At 39.3% G+C, this 24,744-nt stretch overlaps 1 protein-coding gene across 1 annotated transcript in view; it reads right to left on the reverse strand.

Moving 5' to 3' along the window:
• KAT6B (lysine acetyltransferase 6B) overlaps window positions 1-24,744 on the reverse strand; it is a 166,086-nt gene that overhangs the window by 24,810 nt on the left and 116,532 nt on the right. The window contains exons 6-11 of the mRNA XM_052639305.1: window positions 22,251-23,182; window positions 21,133-21,254; window positions 19,180-19,295; window positions 17,086-17,227; window positions 13,754-13,915; window positions 10,513-10,606 (exon numbers count right to left, since the gene is read on the reverse strand). Of these exons, the coding sequence (XP_052495265.1) occupies window positions 10,513-10,606; window positions 13,754-13,915; window positions 17,086-17,227; window positions 19,180-19,295; window positions 21,133-21,254; window positions 22,251-23,182 (1,568 nt within the window). The remainder of the gene's footprint in view (window positions 1-10,512; window positions 10,607-13,753; window positions 13,916-17,085; window positions 17,228-19,179; window positions 19,296-21,132; window positions 21,255-22,250; window positions 23,183-24,744) is intronic.

A 24,744-nucleotide genomic window follows, 5' to 3' on the forward strand; every position in this document is an offset into this window, starting at 1 on the left:
AGCCTGTGCTCACCATGGGAGAAGAGCTGCTGGGAAGGCTCTGCAAAGAAAGAAACTGCCGTGACAGTTTCTTAGGACTAAAGTTGGAATTCTCCTTCCAAAATAAATGCATGGAGAGACGAATTATCTGATGAAAGCAGGAAAAGATAACTATCTCTTTGACCAACTGTGTGTAAATGTGCATTCTGTCACAGCTCTCAATTCTCTGCTCAAGGTTTATAGTAGATAACTGACAGCTTCGTTTCTGATGCAACTGATATGATCCTAAGACAGAGGCTGCCCTTAAACAAAAATACCAGACCTCAACAAAAGGCGGGGTGTACATATCATGCGGAAGACAGCAAACCACACCTAATTATGCTCTAATAAGATACTATTCTTCTTCCTAAGAACCACATGTGAGAAGAGAAAGAATATTAAGAAAGTTCTTCCTGAGGTGATTCATTTAACATTTATTCAATAAATAATAAAGACCTGTTCGGTGCCAGGGGCTTCTCTGATGGCTCAGCAGTAAAGAATGCAGTAAAGAGCACCTCCCGATGCAGGAGATGGGGGTTCGATCCCTGGATTAGCGAGAGCCCCTGGAGGAGGGCATGGCAACCCGCTCCAGTATTCTATCCCAGCCCACAGAGGAGCCTGGTGGGCTACAGTCCATGGGGATGCAACAGACGGGGACGTGACTGAGCATCTGAACAACAATTCAGGGCCAGGCTCTTCTAGGGGTAAGATTGCAGAAGAGAACGAAGACTCTACCTCCAAGACGGACAATAACCCATGAATATACAGAAGACATCTGCAACTTTCTAAATGACTTTGCACTTACTCAGCCTAGAGCACTTTTTTTTAAATAGTCAGTGCCACTGAAAAAAAAAAGAAAAACTATTAAATAAAAATCACAAAAGTAGGTAAATAGCACATGTCAAACATACAGCTCCTTCATTCAATTTGCTTAACTCCTCACAGGCGGTCAGAGTGTTTCAGTCGGATCATGTACCTAAGACACACTGCCATGGTCTCTTAAAACATCTCTGATGCTTGGCTTGTGGGGCTCATAAATAGGGGAAAGTGAAATATTTATCCTGTAACCTACCCAACAGAGTTTATGCCCCCAGGGAGTGCTGCATGGCCTCCACCCAACAGGGAGAAGATAATATTCACATGCCTGCCAGGGTAACAGGATGAGGCTGCTCAGGGTGAGGTGACTAGCACTAGAGCTCTGGAGACTGCAACATCTCTGGCTAGCTGGACCAGTTCCTGGGTCACTCGTTGGAAACTGTAGCCCTAAGTTGACCATAATGGCACAGAGATGCCCAGAGACCCTCACTAGAGCAGTGGGTGTCTCCCCAGGGCCTGCCACACTAAGGATCCATCTCTTGGGGAGAACCTGTTTGTCCTGATATGGTACTCAACTTGGCCTCAGAGAGAAGCTAGTGACTCCCGTCAAGTCCTCGTTCTTTAGAATTTACCAACAGGTAAAATGTGTCACACTGGAACCCAACCAACTCAATTCCTAAATTAAAACTCCTATTTTCTACAGGAGACAGGCCAGTCAGTATCAGAAATTTTGTTCTAAAAAAAGCATGCAATTTTCAGGTAGGATGAAGTTACTCTAAATTTTTGTTTAATAGTTTTCTTAAGTTTTACTTAAATTGTGTTCTGAAAAGTTTGTAAGTGGTAGCTCTTTTAAAGTAATCTATTGAAGGCTGACTGTTAAAACTGCAAGTTGCTAGCTGGTAACCAGAAATACTATGAGATGTATCCTGGTATTTAGATATATAACATTTAAGCTAGTGGCTAGCATCTAAGATCGGAGAAGGCAATGGCACCCCACTCCAGTACTTTTGCCTGGAAAATCCCATGGACTTAGGAGCCTGGTGGGCTGCAGTCCATGGGGTCGCTAAGAGTCGGACACGACTGAGCGACTTCACTTTCACTTTTCACTTTCCTGCATTGGAGAAGGAAATGGCAACCCACTCCAGTGTTCTTGCCTGGAGAATCCCAGGGACGGGGGAGCCTGGTGGGCTGCCGTCTCTGGGGTCGCATAGTCGGACACAACTGAAGCGACTTAGCAGCAGCAGCATCTAAGATACAGGGGAAGACATTTTCTCTTTGAGAGAGGTAATGTGGTTAACATCACCAACATCATGTTAACTTTCAACATCACAATATTCTAGGTAGAGATGCAGCATGTGACTTTCTAATTCTGCCTGATGGAGCTAGAAAGGCAGAGTAGTAGGGAGAGAAGGTGCTTTCTTGTCTAGGTGGTGCTTCCTTAAGGAATCAGCCAAGAGCTATAAAGAGGCTAAAGGAAAGACAAGACTGGGACTGGACCTTCTGAACTACCTAAGAGATTTCTGTCACTAGAACCAGATCAGGGGAAGAATGAGGGCATGGAACGTTGATCTGTTAATTCTCAGTGAGGATGAAACTAGCTATTAAATGGTACCCAGAAGCATCCTTTCTTAAAAGTTTATTGTATTTCTTATTTTCCTTAAATCCAGGTGTGTGGACTCCTTAAGAATGAGACTTAAATCCAGTCTCATTCTTAAGAAAAGTGAACAAGTACAAGGACACTGCTAACCACACTGGTGACATGACCAAGTTCATAACTTGTAGACACAAAACTGGGTCATTTGCACACATCTTCTAGCAGCACACACTAAAGACAGATTGAGTTTGTAAACGGTATACATTCCTCATGAGAGTTGAGGGGAAACCTCTCGACATACAAGATCACAGAAAAGATCAGCAACGGTGATTTCTGAAAATAATAAGTACCTAACTCATGCCATCATTCATATTTCCTCTAGAGCAAGTTCTGTTCCATGAAGGACAACCCTGATACATCGTACAGTATTTTAATACTCAATGGAGAAAGCCAAGAATCGAAGCTGCTTACCAACTTTTATGATTAGCCTACAAATAAACAGTCGTTTTTAAAATGACTGACTGAAGGTGAAGTTAACTGATAATTTATGTAACTGAAAAGCTTGTCATCTGTACACTAGTCTCAGGAAAACTGCAGATTTGTTTGTAGACTCCTGGACCCAACTGTCATCTACTGTTTATAGCTCCCTCCCCTAAGAGTAAATCAAGTCTGAAACAAAGAAGAAAAAGTTAATATAAGATTTAGAATTCTTATGATTCAAATGAGTACATTTGATTATTTTAAATTAGGAAAGAATACTGAATTTCATCAAATGCCTTTTCTCATTTGTACTAAACAACCCCTCTGGTTATCCTTTGTTTTCTCATTGATTTTTCTCCATCAGTGCTCCAGTCTCTCTAGCTTAAAAACAAAAAAACCTACAGCCCTTGATAATTAAGCTTTTTAAATCTACTTCTTTAAATTTCACTTATACCACAGTCCTCAAAGTATAATTTTTACACCTTATCTTAGCCTTCTTCTATGGGGTACTGAACAGTGGCTCAGGAGTGATCTTAGACAAGTTTCCTAGTGTCTCTGTGCCATCAAGAGAGAGAGAACTGTGACTAACTTCTGAGGGTATCTGCAAGGATTAAGTGAGTGTGTAAGTTGGGTTACAGTACCTCATATATGGCTTTCCGGGTGGCGCTAGTGGTAAAGAACCCACCCGCCAATTCAGGAGACTTAAGAGATGCAGGTTCAATACTGGTCAGGAAAAGCCCCTGCAAGAGGGCATGGCAGCCCACTCCAGCATTCTTGCCTGGAGAACCCCATGGACAGAGGAGCCTGGCGGGCTACAGTCCATGGGGTCACACAGAGTCGGACACTACTGAGGTGACTCAGCATGTGCCTGACACATGGTAAGTGCTTTAGAAACGTCAGCTATGACTATGGATACTATTGTCGAAATGCTGACCTCTTTTGGCTTACTTTTCCTACTTCTGAACCCTTTACAATGAGGCTAAAAGCACACATCTCAACATGTGATGTGAGGACAGACTCCTATGACGGTGACTGACACATATTAGACACTTGGTAAATGTCAGTGCTGTTGCTGCCATCGATGATTTTTCCTTTTCTGCACATTTTGCGTTCATGACTTCTGCTCATTTTCCCATTAGGGTTTATGTTTTAACACTATCAAAACCTTTACTTTTATATTTGTTTAAATACTACAGATAACAAAACTGCCTGGTATATTTGTTGCAAACATCTTTCCTATGCTTTTAAATATTAATATTTTCCCACATAGAAGTTTTACATTATTATACAGTGAAGTCTGTCTATTTCTTGCATGTGATTTCTTTCATTCTCTTAATGCTCAGGATGTCCACGACCATCTAAAGACCAGATAAATAATTAGATATCCTTTCTTTTACTTTCTAAATGTTCTTTTTGTTGTTAATCTCTAAGTCTTTAGTCTACCTGGAGTTTCTTTTGTTGTTACCTAAATATCTAACACGATTCTGTACATGCTCACACTTTTGAATATGCTCTTTCCTCAGCCTGGAATGCTTTCACTTTTAACTTCTCATGCCATGAGCTCTCAATATCTATTGTAGAAACATACTGTCCAACAATTGATGTCTCCTCAGTGAACTTAATTAACCACCCAGCAAAAGCTGTGTCTTCATTTCTCTTGCTTGCGTTTAGCTGAATGTAGACTATGGTTTCCCAATCGACAAGGTTGAAGAGGTAAGAAATGAATCTTTTCTCATCCTTCTTCATTATCCAGTTCAGAATCAGATAAACGCGTTTACATAAACACACAAGTACGTGCTTTTGCCAGCCTGTTTCACCACTACCTGGCACAATGTTCTGCAACCTACTGCTGAATCAGCTGTGTTCCCTGGGTCTCTCCTGGGTCAGCACAGGAGCCTGGGTTTTGTATCCTGCTCCCTAGGCAGGGTTTTGGCTCTGCAGGCCTAAGTAAAAGACAGTTTGTCACTGCCCATCCATTGCCCCACCAAGCACAGTCCTACACAACTGAAAGTATATACAACAGATTATCACTGCTCCATAAGTATTTGTACCAGAGGAAACAATGAAAGGATAAACAGAAACTAGTAAGATTGGTGACCTGTAGGAAAGGCTCAGGAATGGGTCTGAGGAGGCAGTAACACTTCTTTGAGTATACCCTTTAATTCAGTTTCAACTTTGAAAATCATGTTGTTCTATATTCTTAACATTTGAAAACAGTTGTACTCAGGGTGAAGTCGTGAAGAACTATATACAAATACTGACCTCTCATTAGAAGGTCTGTTTTATACAGTGATGTGATTAGCAATCCTAAAATGATTTAATGTGTATTCTAGGACTAAGCACATTAATAAATATACTGTAGGTAATGGAAGTCAGGTTTCTCACTACCAGAGAAGAGAGGTGCAAATACAGTAATATGGAAGGATAGACTAAAACTCTGCAGAGGTGTTGATCTGGAATGCAAAGCTCAGTGAACTCATAACAGGGATGTGTGTGTGCACACACAGAAACATTTATCTTTTCTTTCCTGGCTCTTGCCCCTTGAGAGGCCCTAGAAGCAGTGACACCCCCGTAGCAGTATGGACACCTAAGTGCTCAGATCTTGGTTGTTACATTGTTTTTCACCATAAAGAATTAAAGACTTTTAAAACAGAAATGTGTGATTCCAGGGCTAGGTCAGAGAGAGAATAAGATGAATCTGGTACATTAAGTTTGTTGTACCAGAAAGTAAGGAAGGATCAGACATGTCAGGCACCAGGACACAGGCACCAGTCTGAAGCAGTTCGCACAGAATAAATCTGGGGCAATCTGAATATCAAAATAAACAATGGCAGCTACAGGTTATAATCCATAGAATAAAATAAAAATTCATTAAGTAGCCCATAATTATATAAATTAAAGAATAACGAGATAAATCAAGTGATTTAACTAAAAAATTAATAAAGGAAGCTCTGGGCTTCCCTGGTGGCTCAGCTGGTAAAGAATCTGCTTGCAATGCAGGAGACCTGGGTTTGATCCCTGGGCTGGGAAGAAGGGAACAGCTACCCACTCCAGTATTCTGGCCTGGAGAACTCCAGGGACCGTATAGTCCATGGGGTCACAAAGGAAGGGCCACAAAGAGTCAGACACGACTGAGCGACTTTCACTTTCACTCACTTTCCCTACAGCAAATATCAACAAGAAGTAGACGATACATTGGGATTTTAAAAATCATTATTTGGTAACTACCAAAGTAGTAACTGTTTTAGATAAGAATCATGAATAAACACTAAAGGTAGTAGGTGAAAATTGGATGAGAAACAGGATATTTACATAATTCCAAAGTATCTTCCTAGGATATTACTGATTACAAAGGGAAAAATGTTATTCTATAGTGAAGAAATCTGAAAGGCACCATCTTACACCAGTAATGGGACAAAGAAATGATCACGTGATCCTGCTGGGAGCTGCTCGGGAGGACCCAGCATCACTTCTGTGTCTTCCCGCCAAAACATGGAGAACTCCAGTCTACTCATGAGGAAACATCAAACAAGCCCAAACTGAGGGACAATGTGCAAAAAAAATGGTCTGTATACTTCAAAAATGTCAAGGTAACAACAAAACAAAACAAAAAACGACTAAGGTGTCATTCCAAATAACTCTAGAGATATAATAATTCAACATGTGATCCTGGACTGGGGAAAAAAAATTTTTTTCCCCCTGGAAAGGACATAAGTGAAAACTGGCAACATCTGAAATTTGAACAAGATAGACAGACTAGATAACAGATAATGCTGAATCAACATTAATTTCTTGGTTTTGATAATTTATGGTTTTGTATGAGAGCATCTTTTTTTTTAAAAAAAAAGAAAAGAAAAACACACTGAAATGGTAAGGGTAAAGGTGCAACAGGTCTGTAATTTATGATTACATATGACTCTCAAATGATTCTGGAAAAGAAATACAGAATGACAGAGGGGGATGGGAGGGAGCAAGAGGAAGACTGAGAATAATAAAGCAAAAAACAACTGTGACAAAATGTCAGTATCTGGGGATCTGGGGTGGAGTAGATGGGAACTTTCCTCTAAGTCTGAGAGTACTTCAAAATTGAAGGGAGAGCAGTAAGCTGGAAAGGCACTGCTGGGGGGCTCTGGCAGCAGGGACAGGGCACAGCCTGGCAGGGACATGCTAATGCCTCACCCTGGGAGACCTGGAAGCAGGAATCACAGAAGTTTTGAGGGAAGGGGGCTCTCTGGAGTTCTGAGATGCCTGGTGTGGATGGAGAGTTGTATGTGTATGTGTGTGGACACAGAGAAGGGGAGGACTGAAATTTTCTAACTGAGGGAGAGAGGGAAATCTTAGAAAGCAGGAGAGAAAGAGAAATACAGTATCAGCTTCAACCCATGACAAGTCACTCCTTCCACTATCTACTTCTGACTGAAGTTTTGGGCAGAGTTACAAAACCTATGAGTTGGTTTATGAGCAGACTGGGAGTAGGTGCCCTTAGTCACTTGGGCCAATCTGCAGATGACCTCTGGGGAAGCCCTGCTCTGACACATCCCAGACAAGCTGTCCTAGGAAGACACACACAATAGCATTATTCTAAGGATAGCATTTGGTGCTGGGATGACCATTCCATCTGTTGAGAACAGTGTTCAGAGCTTTAGAGTCACAGTTCTTTACATTCACTCATCACTTTGTGCCCATGTCTATAATTCTGTGTGCCAGTGGGCAGCTGGGCAGTGAACAGCTTTCCTTCTATTGGTGTCTTGTTTTAGCTTCCTGAACCAGTAGTTATTATAAACCAAATAAAGATTTCATGCCTTAAAACCTTCTTTAAATTACTGAAAATACCTGCCCGGACCAAAAGATCCTCAGGCTCATGTACAAGTAGAAATAAAATAAATTTAACCCTTAAAAGCTTCCTTAAAAAAAAAACAGAGCAGATTTTAGAAAACTTGTAACTCCAGTTATCTATTTTGCCCGGAGTTCTGAATTATAAGGTCGATAAGGATTATGCGAGGTCATGGGGTTCATCTCCTCCTCCTGCAAAAGATTGGATCTAATCATCATAGAAAGATATTTATATACTATTATTTTAAGTAACTCCAAACGAGGAGAGGCTATTAATTTTGGCAGCAGCCTACTCTATCTTCTTTAAAACGTGTGCAGCCAAGGAATTATTTTTTGGTTTTAAATTGAATTTCTGTTTGGTTTATACTAGTCCCCATTTTCTTTGAGCGCTATAAAATTCTTCCCCTGATCTCCTCGTCTCTGAAGAAACAGCACCAATCCCCTTTCAGCTTTATTCAAATCATTCACCATACTTCTTAACCCACTGCAGTGCAGGGTGATGCCAAGGGTACATGAACGAGAAAATCTAAAATGACACCTTTTAGCACTGCATTGCCTGGCTGCACCCTAATGGATGGCATTCGTCATGATGGCTTTGAGCCATCCAGATAGATTCCACTGTGTTCCCTAGTTGTTTCAAAAAACAGAGTAGACTTTAATACAGTTTTCACTAAAATGGTTAACATAAAGATTTGCATTTGTTCCTGGGTTGTTATTTTATGCAGAAGGCCTCAGTACCAGACCATGCTGAACAAATAAGTGGCTACTATATTTAGAGACCTGCATTTTTACCTGGTAAGTACCAGTCCCTTTTAAACTTTAGGTAGAAAATCATCATGAGCAGTGACCGTATCACTTTGGAGATTCCATTCAAACGAGCAAAAATACATCTGCAGATTACGAGTGCTCTGCCGTGCTGAATGAAAAGAAGGTAGCCAAGGAGCTTACAGCAAGCTGGAAGCATGACACTTGTATCAAATAATTACTACAAAAGAATGAATTGAATCTAAGTGCTACACTGCAGAGATATAAAGCCAAGAAAAAAACAGGATGTAATTCTGGGAGATGGGATCAAAAAGAAGAGGCTGGAGGCTCAAAAGGGAGTGGATATATGTATACTTACAGCTGATTTACGTGGTTGTGCAGAAGAAACTAACTCAACATTGTAAAGCAATTATCCTCCAATTAAGAAAAAAATAAAAAGGAAGTTCTTGAGCCAGTTCTTAACAGCGGGTAGGATTTTGAATAGAGGCTAGCAAAGGAGGAAGTGGTCATTTAAGGAAGGCAGGGCACCGACGATGGAAATATGGGAATCTGCTCAAAGTATTTGAGGAAATGGAGGTTAATATACAACATAATACATGAAAAAGCCCCAAAGAGAGGCTGGAACTAGCTGTTGGAAGATCACGAATACTGAACTAAGTAGTCTGCCTTACTCTGTAAGCATGCAAATACTATCCAAAATTTAAGGCTCAAATGGCTGCAAGGCATACCCAAAATTATTAGGAACAACTTGTGAACAGTGGCCACAAAAAACCAAAAATAAAACAATTGGATTTGCCTGTAGAACACATTACAACTGGGGCTGTAAAATAAAATGGTGAACTTCCGGTAAGATGACCTTTCATGGGACAACTAGATCAAGAAAGAAGAGTAAGACTAAGGTAATGAATTAATGACCAGAAATATCATCTGAAAATATAATCAATTAAAATACTTCAAAGAAGAATACGATCTTTCAATGTCAATAAATTATACAAATCAGTCCAACACTGCTATATAGTTATATTTTACACCCAAAATTTCATATTTCAACATCTAATAATATAGATTTAGACTCAACACGTCACTTCATGGTTTTCCTTGAGTATATTTACATTTTGGTTTTGCATCTGATGTACCTTATGACGATTACATGATTTGCTGTGTTTTCCTTCTTTCAGTTTAAACTCTGGTAATGAAGAAGCACACAGTTCCTAGTGACAGATTTTCACATGGTCAGATTACTATCATGAGATACCTGGTCTTCCTGTTATCTGGATATTTTGAATAAAATCTCCAAATGCAGCCTTAATACTGTATTTACACATCCAATCTAATATAAACAAAGGAGGAAAAAAACGACCAACTTTCTTTAAACATTATTTTATGCATACTTTAAAGTAGTATTCCGATTTTCATCGAGGAGACTCAGCAGATACAAATGTGTATAAAAAGTATTACTCGGGGAACCTCTAAATACAAACATTTCCATAGTAATTTCCATAAGAGACAAGGGAAATTAACAAAACAAGATATTTATTTCTACTAGAGAGGCTCCAAGGATAGGCTACCTAAAGAATTGTTTTTCTAAATAGACAAACCCCTGTTTCTACTCTGTACTGCACAAGATTATAGGCAGAATTTCAGAAAGCTGAAAATCCTTTTAAATAACACTTCCTCTGGCTTTAATCACAAATAATTGCCTCTTTTGGTGCTAATGAGCATGAGCCTCACAGAATGGAATGTAATTCTGCCGGTTCATTCAGGGTAATGGCTTTGTGAGCTGGTGACTCTGCGAGAGATGGGGTCTCAATTTCCTAGAGTACAATAGTGAGCAGCAATACATTTTTCACTTGAGGAAGATTTTCTAACCTATGTAAATATAAGTAGAAAACCCATTATCTATTGATAAAAACAACAAAGTAGGTTAAATAAAGTTTTAAGTACTACTCTCCTTTAATAGCCGTCAGCTCCCTGGATCATGAAAGTAAATAAAGTACTTCACTTACTGAAATCAATGAGAAACCGTCCAAATCCTTGCCTTTGGTGCTGGGGCATGATCATTATGCAGGAGACATTATACTTCTGCTGGCAAAGTTTTTCCTGAGGGAAGGAGAAACAGATCAAGCATGTCAGAGCGCTGCTAAAGCGGGCAATTCCCTGCACCTGCCGCTGTCCATATGCCACGGTCCACTAAGGTGAGCGGCGTGTTAGGTCAGGATCAAGCAGAATAATTCGACCATCTTAATCAATCAAACTATCAGCTAACAACAAACTACGCACTCCAGGCATGCCTCTCAATTACATCTTTATTCTTGAAAGTCAGCACCATGAAATATGAATAAAGAATCCAAGGAAATGTGAGTCAAATGAAACAGCACAGTATGGAAGAAAGGTTTTCTATCCTCAAACAACCTGGGAGATGGGCGGAGGGAGTGGGGGAAGATCCAGAGAGTCACCCAGCGGGATCAGTTAAGAACACCTTGTTAAAGGCCACAGTGAAACTGTAACAGTGTGGGGAGACTTGCACGATACATTTCTCTTATGAATAAACAGTCAAAGTAAAACGCTGGAGAAATAATCTATATTTCAAAGAAGGACAACAAAACAAAAAAGACAACAGCAACAAGAAATCCCCAAGCCTGCAAACCAAAGTGAGGCCAACATATACCAACAGTCTGAAACCAGGAGGAAGGCTGGAGAGAATATAGTGGAAATGGTTCTTGTAGTTCAAGGAAAATTTGCAATGTTCATGGGGCTATGGCATCAGAGCAGCAACATTTTCTTCACAGTACATAGAAGCTGCCAAAACCTACATAGAGAAGACCTGGAAAAGGCTTTTGAGGTTGTGAATGCTCTGGCCAACTATAAACCACAAATTAGATTAACCACAAATGGTACTAACCACATCAAAGAATTACTTTGGAACACCCAGATCTTTAACGAACCTATTTGAAAGATCACAGGAAATGGTGGAGGAAAAAACACTACAGGGCAGAATTAAAGATTTTGTGAAAAAGATGTGCTCCCGACTTTTGCACATTTGGAGCTGTCTGTGGAGTCTCCAAGAAATGAGGAGTAAGAAATAATGTATGTCAATTTTCCTAAGAAACTGGACGGTCCCATCACTGGATGTGTACATCCACAGCAAAGATTCAAATAATGAGTGTGTTTTGCAAAGTCAGACAAATGGGTCACTGTATCTAAAATGAGGTGTACTCCGAGCTAAAGGATTCATCCTTGACACAAGTCTTTTCTTTATTCCAAACTATTTTTACCTGTATATTTTTGGAAATCTAACCCAAAAGTGGTCCTTTCCCCCCATCCTTGCCCCCTGCCTTTAAACACGTTACCACAGCTAAACTCTAAACAACTGCTCCCTCTTTCCTTCCTGTTTTGAGTCATCTATTACATGCTTAGAAAGATATATGCATGACACTAAACTTTTCTAGGTCATCTCGGCCATCCTTTGGCTATAACATCTAGAATTTGGTTTAACGTCAAAGGGCCACAGTCCCTCAGACTCCAACTGAGATGTTAGAATATGGCTTAATTTGCATCTAGTCTTTTAACATGGCTGTTTTTTAGATTGTGTTTTACTGCACTTGCAAAGGATATTTTAATACTCTGAGTATGGTAAGAAATGACAGCAGTTGCTGCCACACTATAAAAGAAACAGTGACAAAATGAAAAAAGTTTAGCTTGTTCTAAGTAAAATGTTTGGCGAAGAAAATGGCAACCCCCTCCAGTATTGTTGCCTAGAAAATTCCATGGACAGCAGACCCTGGCACCCTATAGTTCATGCGGTTGAAAAGAGTCAGACACAACTGACCATGCATGCAAATAAAAATGTTGGGCGCTCTGTGACAAAGAGAAGACTCAAACCCCAAGAGTTACTGTGAACCAAAGACCTACAGGTCAACTCAATATAAGGCAGTACAATGTCAATGGGCATCACTATTTGTTTTAAAATGCAGATAAATTTAAAGAAACACCATTTTCAAACAGAAAGGACAGTCATGACCATTATTCTTTTTAATTCTTTGGAGAAAAAATTAAAAATTCTTTTAAATTCTTTGGACACATCTATACAGAAGGTAAAATGTTCTATAAATTATATAAATTTCCTAGCTATTGCTTTCCCTTGTATTAATTCTCTATCATCTGTAATCTATAAAAGTTAACAGTCTTCTTTTTCATTTTAGAGCTTTACCAAATACATGGATTAAAATGGTGAGGCTGTTTCCCATGAGTGTTGTTACTTATTCCTATTTTTGCTTACGGTCTCTGGGTTGTTTCTTAAATTTGGAAAAACTTCTGTATGCAAAGTTTTGACCTTCCATGAAAACAACAATTCCATTAGGCATTCCATTATGTAACAGTAGATTAATTAAAATTCACTTAACACCTAATATGTAAACATATATCATAAAATAAATAAGCTATAGGATTTGGAGCATTTCTATTCTGCCCTAGAAATCTTAAAATTACCATTCTGGCATATTAAACTATTTCCTAAGTACCTAAGAAAATTTAAGGTTAGCCTGATAAATATCTCCAAACTCAGATTCCTTTTATTGCATACGAGTTAATGTATCTCAGAAGCCTCTGAACAGAAGAATGTGAGATAATTGCTCTGAACCACGTGAAAAAGACAAACTACAGCCACTCAATATGTCAAGGGCTCCCCTATATTAACAGCTGGAGATACTTAGGCTTTCTAAAGATGAGGCTACTTTAGATCTTAAAACAATAGCGCGGAGAGTAAGAGACGAAAGAATAAAACCAGCCATTATATCAGTTTAACTGTCCAAATGCCAGCGTTCCAACTCACTGAGATACTGATGACCACCGAGGGAAGGCAACAAGGAGAAAGGAGAATTCTCTTTTAAATGCTACGTTATACTGAAACCTTCATGTTGATACCACTTAGGGGGAAAGGGGAACTAAGCTTAAAATTTAGAAAATGAAAGACGGTAGGTGGTCTGCAAGGCAGCAATTATAACATTACATGAATGCTGACAGTCAACACAGCAAACAGTGCTGAGGTCTTTTACACACTTCCTAGGCACAATGCTCATGGTTTTTGTGTGTGTGTTTTTCTTAATGAGCTCTGAATAAGAACCTGAGCTTTTCAGAAACATGTCATTTATTCAAATTAGAGTCATAAAAAGGCCCTGTTTAAGGAATTGGACTCTACCAAAAACATTCTGAAAGAGAAAATGAAGGTCATACTGGCTCTTGTTTTACCTTAGAGAAGTATCCAACCAGATGACAGCCCTTTTCATCATTTTTTGTAAGGACATAAAAAAGGAATGGCTCGACATCATAATACAATGTTTTGTGGTCCAGGAAGAGCTTGGCTAACAAGCAAAGGTTTTGGCAATAAATTTTGCTCATATTCCCATCAACCTAGCAAAGAGAAACAGACAACATTATTTAACATAAAAATACCACTCAACATAAAACTGTTTCTTTTATATGGTATTTTGGAAAGCATTTTTTTTTTCCAAATCCCAAACTAAACAATTAACACACTCCATTAACCGAGAAAGTTTACCAGAAAATAGCTGTCATTTGGCAAATCAGAATTCCACCTTTTCTCTTAAATTGGGGTAAATTTAAGGTAGCTTAAATTTCTCTTTACACTTCCTGAAGAAAGGCCACACATTGCTAACAAAGGAGTAATTTTTATTTACTATTTATTACAACTAAAAAAAATGACTAGGCATTCCTTCTCTATTTGAACCAAGTAAACTTGAATTAAAGAAACGTAAACCAATCAAAATGCTGCTTGAGTCAGTTAAACTTTATGTTGTTTCCAAAGGGCTTCACATTAAAATAAACTATATTATTCTGATTCCTCAGAAACATGGATGCACAAAAGAGGATTCCATTTTGGTTTTATCCCAAGCATCATTTTAAATATAATTGGAAAAGATAAAATTTCTATGTTGGGAATACTTACAGAGAAAGTGAGATGAATTTTAACCTACAGTAAGTACCATGATTACAGTCTACTTCTCTTCAAAATAAAAGAATCAAGCTGTGTTACTGATGGTTACAGACAGGAGGCGAGGCACAGATGCCAATTTCGTTGATCAAATGTAGTTACTTGTTGAAAACAGAAAGCACAGCAGATTCAAGAAGAATTTCCCTAGCACTTTTCTTACGGGAAATGGATATTTGCTAACCAGAGCTCTTGGACAATGAACTTGATCGTTCTTGAGTCTCCTGTGGACCATACCGGTTCTCATAATGCACAGATTATTTTTAGACTTCATATAACCATTTCCCTTGGATGATACCTCGGTCCCGCACATGGCAACATGATCAAATATGGGCAACAGGCACAGAGGATACAATTCTCTCTTTAATTAAAGGAAGTTTTTTGGAGTATGGTCCTTTTGGAAATGGTAGTATGTAACAAAAAGGAAAGACAGAGATGTATGTATCCCTGAACCAGAAAAACAAAGAGATGACAATGCTGGAAAGTCTTACCAGTTGTGAAAGGTCTAATATGACATGCTTTCAAGAGGGATATAGAAAAGATAGGAAAGTAGTAATCTGTGATTATTATTCATTTATTTTAGAGGTTACTAAGGACACTGCAAAGACAAAAGTTCCCCACATGCTATACTCTTAGTATTAACTCAGATTCTAAAATAGGGACCTTGGCACTTCTCCAATCCAATTCCTTCAATTATTTTTATGAATAAAAAATTTAAAGATCTGCTTCTGATTTCCCCCTTCTTATCTATGTATGGTCCCAAATTAGAGCATTTGGTCCTGAATTAGAGCTTTCTCATTAGCCTAACAAGATTGATTCTCTTACCCCAGAAGACTTTTCCTGGATTTATGAGAGGTTCACCCCCTCTGGCAGAGTTATGCTGATTTATTTAACAATTACTTAAAGCCAACAATGTGTTCTGTCCTTTGAGAAACAATGAGACACTGATTTTCATTTTATTTTGGTTAGAAGAAAGCTTCCAAGGCATCAAGGAAGGAGCCAACAGTTAAGTTGAACTTGTGACATTCATTAATTAAGCTTCAACTGAGAACAGCTCTGTTGTCTCAACTGGTTGGGGCTGGCCTGTTAGCATCCCAAGATGAACAACAGGACAGCGACTGGCATCTGCCTTTCCCTTTAGCCCAGTGGTTCTCACTGCAGGTGATTTTTGTCCTTTAAGAGACATTGGCTATGTCTGGATATTCTGACTGGAGGGGGCTTGGTGCTACTGACATTTAGTGCGTACAGGCCAGGGATGCTGCTAAACATCCTACAATGCTCCCTACACCAAAGAATCATCCAGCCCAAAACATAAACAGCCCCCAGGGTGAGAAACTTTGTGCCCCCCGTTTAGTAAGAACTAACACATCAAATCTTCTCAGCAACAAAACCCTTCTCCCTTCAAGCTTGCCAAAAGAGCCCAATTTAACCAGGAAGAGGGGCTTCAGAAAAATCATAAGTCACAATACATGTGTTCTCTGGTGAGTCTTGGGAAAAAGCAATGGGCCCAAGACTGAGAGAGGGAGCCTGATCCATGAGAGAAACCTAGGCATGACCCTCCCCTACATTAAATTTAATGCAAGACATTACAGACCAGAATTATAGAGAAATGTGGGGTAGAATAATAAATTTCTAATCTGAACAACTCCAAAAAAGAGAACCCTAAAGTAAAATTATTTCAGAGAAAGAGGAGATCATATCTGCTGTGCAGGGAAGGCTTCTTCTGAGCACTCCGGAACGAACCCAATGACTAAGATGCGTAATAGAAATGATAATAAGGCAGGGTGATGGAAGCGTGCAACCAGAGAGAGAGAACTGAGAAGGCCTGTGAATAGGCAATAACAGGAAAGAAAGGCATGGCCTCTTCAAGAACAAGTGGCCTCTTCAGCCAAACTGGATCCCTGAAACTGACAACAGAACATGATCAAACCACGAAACGATATACCGGCGAAGACCTTCTGCTACTAAATCAATTCTGAAAACACAAAGTGTCTTCAAGAACACACAATAACAGACACATGGCCACAAGGGGTTCCTGTGAACAGCAAAGTTCTCCAGGGGTGGTCACCCACCCAGATTGGGAAGGGAGGGAGTCCCAACATCTGCTGAGGTCTCACCAAAAGGATTAGCCACCCTGCCAAGAAGTGGATGGAAACACAGGTGGTTGTGTACTGAGGAGATATGTACAGCTGCTCAATTCCCTGGAAGAGTGAGCACCTGCCAGACACTGGCTGGAGCTGCTGAACAAAGCTAATTTCTCCTGCCAAAGAGAGTAGAATTTACAAAGAGCTAAGGAGATCATAAATTCACTGGTGAATATATCTGGTGCAGACAGGGATTTGGGAGAAGACAAAAAAGTTAATGTGATGAAGTAGGAATTCATCATCAATCTCAAAGGTTGCTTAACATGGTTAGAAAAACACTTCAAAATATGGAGATATTTGAAAAAGCAGTCTGAATTTCAGCGCCAAAATTGAATAAACATTGTACCTTCTATGAACAAATCAGTACATAGTCAACAATTAGAAGCACTAGGTTTCTAGTGCTGAGCTTTTTATTTACACATGCTTACCTCAAACACTGAAAGGTCTTTCCTTCTGTAAATTTCATTTGCTGGAGGATGAAACCATCCACATTTCTTTGAGTGTCTTAATAAAATATTTTTACTTTTCATATATTTAAGACAGAATTCACACAGGTAAAGCTTTGGTAATCTGTTGAAATTTTAAAACCAAAGAATATAATCTGATTGGTTATTCCTTTCAGGGGCAAATATTATAAACATTGTTCAATTCTCTCTAAGCCATAAAAAGGCAGTATAATAGTATTTGAAGGAAGTAGTTTAAAAAAGGAAAAAGAAAGCCAGTAGTAGACAGAATGTACAAACTTTACATTATTTTTCAATCTCATAGTATTTGCTGTCTTTACTGTACGAACAAATCATTTCTTTCCTTAGAAATGCCCTATCGAAAAAAGGTTTTCAGACTTGGAACTATGACTAATAAAAACAATGCATCCTGTCAACCATGTACATTTCTCAAATTTCACACTTAATGTCATGATTTCAATATTACATATAATCAGTGGTATAACGATAACAAATCTTGTCAGAGAGAAGTGAACTCATTATTTTAAAAATGATCTGTGTACTTATAAGACAGGGAAGTCCTAGAATTTAGCTGTCTCCATTTCTTATGGATGAGGTAACTTTAAGGTTTCTATCAGTTATACACAATCTAAAGCACTAAGTGCGGTCAAGTCAAATGACCTTATCTGTTCCTACCAATTCCACTGACTCTGAGTAACATTAGACAATCAGCTTTCTCACTTCTGCTGACTTTTTCTCCACCTTAGAAATGACACCATTTTGTTAACCAGTGCCCTGTTATGCTTAGGTGGACACTGCTTGTATTTACTAGAGAATGCCTGGAAGCATTCTCAAGGGCTCTGGGATATAAACATGGGGAGAAGGGTTTTGGGGAGAACTAGACAGACTCATCACAGAAATCTCAAATCTTGGATTCATATACAAAATTTATCCAAAGCTCTCAGGACAACATGACTTATGATTACCTATACATATAAAAGCTCACTGGTGTTTGGTGTTTTTCAAAAACTGTTTAGGAACATGGAGCTGAGCGATGTGAAACCAAAACCCCTGACTCTTAGTCTGCCACTTCTAGAAATCCTCCCCATTTTCTCCAGTTAGATGACTGGACAGGTGCCCATGAGAAAGAGAAAAGGGTGATATCTATTTTAGAAGAAAAGTAAATTTGTGATTACCAAACTTTGCAGGCTAAAGCATTTGAGAAGATACTAATCAAGTATGCTCTGATATACCTGAAGGAAAAAAAATCTGTTCACAAAACACCCATTTTTAGATACATTAGTTCAAGACAATTTCACAGCTAATCTTAGTTCAGGACAAAAGAAAAACCTAGTACCATTATTTTCTCTTCATTTTTAACAAGTTAGTCACAGATGCTCTAAAAGTCAAGACCTGGGGAAGAATCTCTGAAGGCTACCCACTCCCACCTATTTCCTTCCATATTTCCTTCTTTTGCTATGCGTGCTAAGTGCTAAGCTGCTTTAGTCGTGTCTGACTCTTGCGACCCCGTGGACTGTAGCCCACCAAGCTCCTCTGTCCATGGGATTCTCCAGACAAGAATACTGGAGTGGGTTGCCAATTCCTCCTCCAGGTCTTTTGCTCTAATTTATGTTAAAAAAAAAAAAGAATACTTGACAATAAAATGCCAGAAATCATGAGATAAAACTAACAGGCCTAATTAGGAAAATGAAAAAGGCAACCAAAAAGAAACTACCAAATACTTTACAATGGCTAAATTTTTTTTCTTGATTTGGTTTCTTACATAAACAATATTTCCCCAGTTAATTTACAGAATTTCCCCAGAAATTTACAACACTGGTGTAACTAAGGAGTATAAGGTGTTTGTACAGAACAATGACTACTATAAGAAGGTGCTGACAAAAGTGATAGTTTTGGAAACACCTGAAATTGAACTGAAATTGACACTCAAAATTTATGTCTTCTTTTTCTTTTTTTTTTAAATTTATGTCTTAAAAAATCACCTAGTTTCAGTTCTAGAAGGCTCCTTCCTACATGTGAGATGTTAAGGCTGCACACCTGCCAGGCTTATTTCATTACCTTGCATATTCCTGTGGGTAAGGCGAGGAGTACCAGGTTTGGATTTCATATTTCCCAAATTCTATTACAGAAGGGTACCGGCCACAGTCTTCCACTCCACTTTCACACTCTATTTTCTGTCAGAAAGAAAACAAAACAGAAGTCTCAGAAGAGGATTTCTTCACTTACACTTTGGTTCTTTCACCAGTGGTTATGAAAATCTACCAATGCTTTACAATGGCTAAATTTTTTTTCTTGATTTGGTTTCTTACATAAACAATATTTCCCCAGTTAATTTACAGCAGAATTTTTTTCATGTTGTTGAAAAAACCATTATAGGCCTTTGTGAAACAACAGTCAACTTTGTATCATATACATATATAAACAAATACTCTTAAGAAACAGTATTACCAATATAGGAAAAAATGAGTACTTGTTAGAACATACAAACCTCTATGAACAGTCAAGTGATCTGCTACAATGTATTAAAACAGGAAATTCTATGATGTGGCTATTACACACTGTTACACTGTTAACAGTTTCTGTTCTCCACCAAGTAACACTTACCCCAACTGTAATTAAATAATCAATTTGAAGTCTGCAGTTTGATATCCATCTCCTTTTACTCTCAAGCAGGAGGTTAGAACTTTGCCTGCCTGATTCATCCCGACATTCTCAGGGTCTAGCCCAGTGCCTGACACAGCCAAGACATGTTCTTGAATGGAAAAGCCAGGGTTACTGGGTTGGATAGAATGGCTTTAGGTTTAGCAGTAACTTTCAGGTAATTGCTTGCTGGTCATCATGTTTAAATATGAATGCCAGAGACAATCTCCCAAAGTGGTAATATTTAAGGACTTCAAATCTCAGTGACTGGGGGGTGCTGGGTGGGGTGGGGGGGGATGGGATACATTTTATCTTAGCCAAAGGGGAAAACACTACAAAGAGTGCAGAATGAGGAATGGAAGTATCCAATGGCCCCTCAAGGAGAAATAAGCACAAGTACTTAGTCCAAGTGGTTTCTACTAAAACTAAAGCTCAAGAGCCTTCAGACAGATCCCTACTCCCCACAAAAGGAAGTGAGGTAGAGCAGGTAATCTATCCATAAATACCGTGCCCTGAGAATGTGGTCTTGTTCAGCTGCTAAATCATGTTCGAGTCTTTGTGACCCGATGGACTGCAGCATGCAAGGGTTCCCTATTTTTCACTATCTCCCGGAGTTTGCTCAAATTTATGTCCACTGACTGAGTCAGTGATGCTATCTAACCATCTCATCTTAGGCCGCCCTCATCTACTTTTACCTTCAATTCTTCTCAGCATCAGTCTTTTCCAATGAGTCGGCTACTAAATGTGGTCTACTAACAGAAAAACTCACAATCCATAATAAATTTGTTTCTGACAAGTCCAACAGCCCTTCCTTTCAATGTTTTGGTGAAAATAATCTAAGTAGAGTTACTATCTTAGGGAAATCATTTAAAAGAAATTACTGGACATCGAAAATAAAAGTAATTACAACTGATCATGCAACACAATATTGTCTTCACCAATGCCCAGGAGTTAAAATCAGGAGACGTTTTTCATATTGCTGGCCATCTGAGCTGGAAGAAGCACTGGTCAATTTAAAAGTGATTTCTTCTTTCAGTGAGCTATTCAAAAGGGCTATTTTCTTAATTTGAGCAAGAATAATCAGAAATCTATTCCTTTACCCCTAGAAGCATTTTTAAAAATCTGTCTCAACAACTGCTACTCTGGCCTATTTTGTGAGACCAGCTGAGCCATTACCAACTTGTGAGAGTGAAGACAACTCAAAGTCAGGACTTTTGAACGTACAGTCCACAGAAATGATGGTAGCAGTTGAAGAACCATAAAGGATTTTGAAGGGGATTCTTTATAAAATCAAGGCAGTTAATTTCACAGTAGTCAGATACAAAAGTCATATATTATCTTAGTTTCTGGATTGCAGTATTCTGGCCTTACCTCCCAAGACAGTTCCTGGGCCTGCTTGAAAACATCCAAATCCTCTTCAGTAACGGTATCCTTGTTTCCAATCACATTTATATCTGTACTTTCCTGTTTGATGCTTATTTTGATTTCCGTATCTGTCATTTAAAACCAGCAGAAAGTGTATTTACTGACTTGCATCATGAATAACCACCATATAATTACCAAAATGGTACCAAATTAGCACAGTGGGCAAATAGGGAAATTTTTTTTTTTAAAGCTTTATAAGCTTTTACATCTAAGCGCTACTCATAGATCCAGCAGTACCTTTTCCCTGCCATACCCAAATTATTTGAATTACCATTGTCATCTTCTTTTAGCTTCAGTAAATAAACACGGGAAAGTAAGAGCAATACAAAAAAAAATCATAGTTTTCAACCAAGATTAGAAGGCATAGCAATGTCTAGGTATAGAATTCCCATGATCATGTTTGAGACAATAAAATCTATCATTCTGTCCCAATGACACATAGTTTGGCTTTTGTTTCATATAAAGGATAGCAAATGTAATGGGCCAATTTGTTAAATGAAATCATGAAATCAGTTTTCTCCCTGAGGTGAATACACACACAGACACACTCACATCCAAAAAAGCACACTTCACAGAATTACAGATCAGGCTCTGTTGAGAAGGAAGCAGGATGAACTTTGTCATGAGAAAGCAATGGACAGAGGGAAATGAGGAGCCGACGTCCCCCCTGCCGGAAGCGCGGACAGCACGTGGCCACACAGCACTGTGGCTGGAGAGGTGGCACGGGGAGGGGCATGGCGGAAGCGCGACGGTGGCTGCTCATGCGGGACCACAGCGCCATAAGCAACGCTATGACAGCATCTGGGGGGGCCCTAGTGTCACTACAAATGGAAGGAAATCATCAGAGTAGGAGAGTATTAGTTGAAAAAACAATGTTTTGGAGGTTTAGTCAGCATTAGAAAAAGGTCAAAGTTTCACTGCTTCTGTATGAAAGTGAAGTGGAGAACAAGAGAAATAGCTAAGACCTATGTGACAAATAGGAATTGATTGATTCTTTTTTTTCCGGGGGTTGGGGAGAAAGGGACGGGACGCAGGTTTGGTTGGAGCTTTGACCTTTTGCTTACCATCATCCTGATCAGGTTTAATCCTTCCGTCTGTCAAGCTCCCCTTCCCTGGTGAGGGGGTCCCCATCTGAGGGGTCACTTTATATTTTAACCTGCCTAGCATCCTGTGCTTTTTAAGGAAAGTTGTTCGCTTGAAGTGAGCAATTGCTTTAAAAATACGCCCTCTAGCCATCCCCCAGCTAGAGGAGGAGGAGTGAGAAATAAACCTACTTCTAATATCTCTTTTTCCAAAGAAATGGGCTTTAGATTTTGCTGTGAGAGGGAATTCGGTTTTACGACGCATACGTTTAGGTGGTGCATAACTTGGGTGTCCCTTTTGGCGAGACTGTCCCTGAGTGGTATAGATATGAGAGAGTCCGTCAAAGAGTGCCTTCAGCTGGCTGTTATTAGTAAGACTGCTAAAGGAGGGCACGCTGGACTGGCTGGAAGAACTCTGGGGAGAGGTAGAAGAAACAGAAGTGCTGGACTTTTGTGAGCTGGGGCTCTGACCAGAGATGGGAGTCGGGGGTGGGAGTGAAGAAAGTGGAGGTTTTAGCTTTTGTGTGGTACCTGGAGCCAACACATGAGAAGTGCATGACTGTTTCTGAGAGACCTTTTTCCTTGGACGATAGTGCTTTGAAAAGTCTATTATTTCACCTCGTGATCTGCGACCATCAGGTGATGGTGTAAAAAACTTAGTAAGGCCATCAATGAGCCCTTTGGTTTTCTTGTTAACTTTAAGTGTAGAGGCAGAAATGTAGGTGGAGGTGGTGGTGATTTTGGTGGTGGCACCAGGCCGAGTGGGGTCTGTAACAGCCAATCTGCTGCTTGAGTCCTTCCCAGATGCAGCATGACCGGATGAAGGTGTGGTACAGACTTTAGTCTTTTGACCCCTACCAGGTGACCCCCTTCCTGTGAATGCATTCATGGATCCTTCATCACTGGTTACAGACCTAGGCAAAAATTTAGAGAATAGTATCAGCATTTAATAATAAAATTATAAAGGTATCTAACACAAGTTTATAGCAACTAGATGCAGTCAACGGGCTTAAACTTAAAAATCTGAATTGCAACCCTAAAGCCCTGCTTGTGTGTGTGTGCCTTCACTGAGGTGTTTTTCTCGGTTGAAACAGGTTGCAGCCTCTACGCTGGCAAGTCATGATTCTCCCAGGGCCTGTCCAACAGGTACTGGAAGAATCATGTGGACCCAAGGGCATTATGAGTAAGAAAATTTTTGAGGAGATTAAAAGATCACCCCATGGTTTCATTATAGTTAAATATAAAAATGTTACCCCTTGTGTCATTATACATAATTGTGATTTTCTGAAATGCCTTTTAAAAAAAGTATTAAAAGAAAGAAGTCATTAAGTATTATCTCGAAGTGAAAGAAGAAATTTATGTAATCTCTAGTTAGAAGCAATTTTAACTCAAATGGAAAATTTATAGAAATAATTATTATCTATAGTTTTTTTTTTAAGAAAACATTAAAAAAATACCCTCTTCCTCTTAGCATTTTATGCTTAGGATGATAAGATAACCAATAATACTCTCTAAGTAGAGGAGACAATTAATTGCAGCATAAAATATTGCTGAAAAAAGGACAACAATAGCAAAAAACTGAAGAAATGGTTAAAGAAAAGCTACAGCAGGTCAGACATGACATGGAAAGTCTGGTGGAGAAGCAGCACATTTACCATGGTCATTATCAGACACCTGGCATAGGAATCTTTACACACTGGTTCTGACTGCTATTTCAGTTGCTGTGAGGCTGGTTCTGCTCATACAGCTGTGTGCTCAGTGGAGACGGGAGGTCACTCTGCTAGCACAGCTGCCTACAGGAATGGCAGCTGCCTGCCTTCGCCTCAGGCTAGGGCTTGGAAAGCCACCCGTTTTGCAGCAGAATTTTATACAGCAGAAACATGTGCATGTGAATTATGGCAGTGCTGGGGCCCGAGAACGGACCGTAAAAATTATCAGTTGAGCTGACGGCTAGTAATGAAGAAATGGAAGCCTGAAAATGATATGACCTTAAATTATAAAAATATCTGTAAGTAATTACAAAAAGAAGAGCATAGCTTAGTGGTTATCCTGTACATAGAGATTTGATGAACAATTTCAGCAGTCGCCCTAAAGGGGAGGCTGGCGTAGGTCAATGGAGCAAGCTACTAAGGCTCATCTGAAGCAGCTCAACCGCCAGGAGCTTTGTCCAACACCACCGAGTCAGCCAAATCAGGTTAGAGCTGGAGATCTCGAGTGTCACAGTGAGAGTCACCAGTAAACAACTCATCCAGGATAAAATGTTTTGCATCAGAATGTTACATTTGGACTGTATCTGGAATCGATTGCCCAGAAAGGATAGCATGTAAAAAGGAAAACTCCCCAGACTGTCTTAAAAATTCCTAAGCTCAAAGGACAATTTTGGACAAACAAAAAGTTAGGATTGGTGCCAGATGTAATTTTCAGCTGTATCCTTTGTTTAGAAAGTTTATATCCTAATTCGGTTTTTTAAATTGGG

The sequence above is a fragment of the Budorcas taxicolor genome, chromosome 5, assembly GCF_023091745.1.
Source record: "Budorcas taxicolor isolate Tak-1 chromosome 5, Takin1.1, whole genome shotgun sequence".
Taxonomy (NCBI): domain Eukaryota; kingdom Metazoa; phylum Chordata; class Mammalia; order Artiodactyla; family Bovidae; genus Budorcas; species Budorcas taxicolor.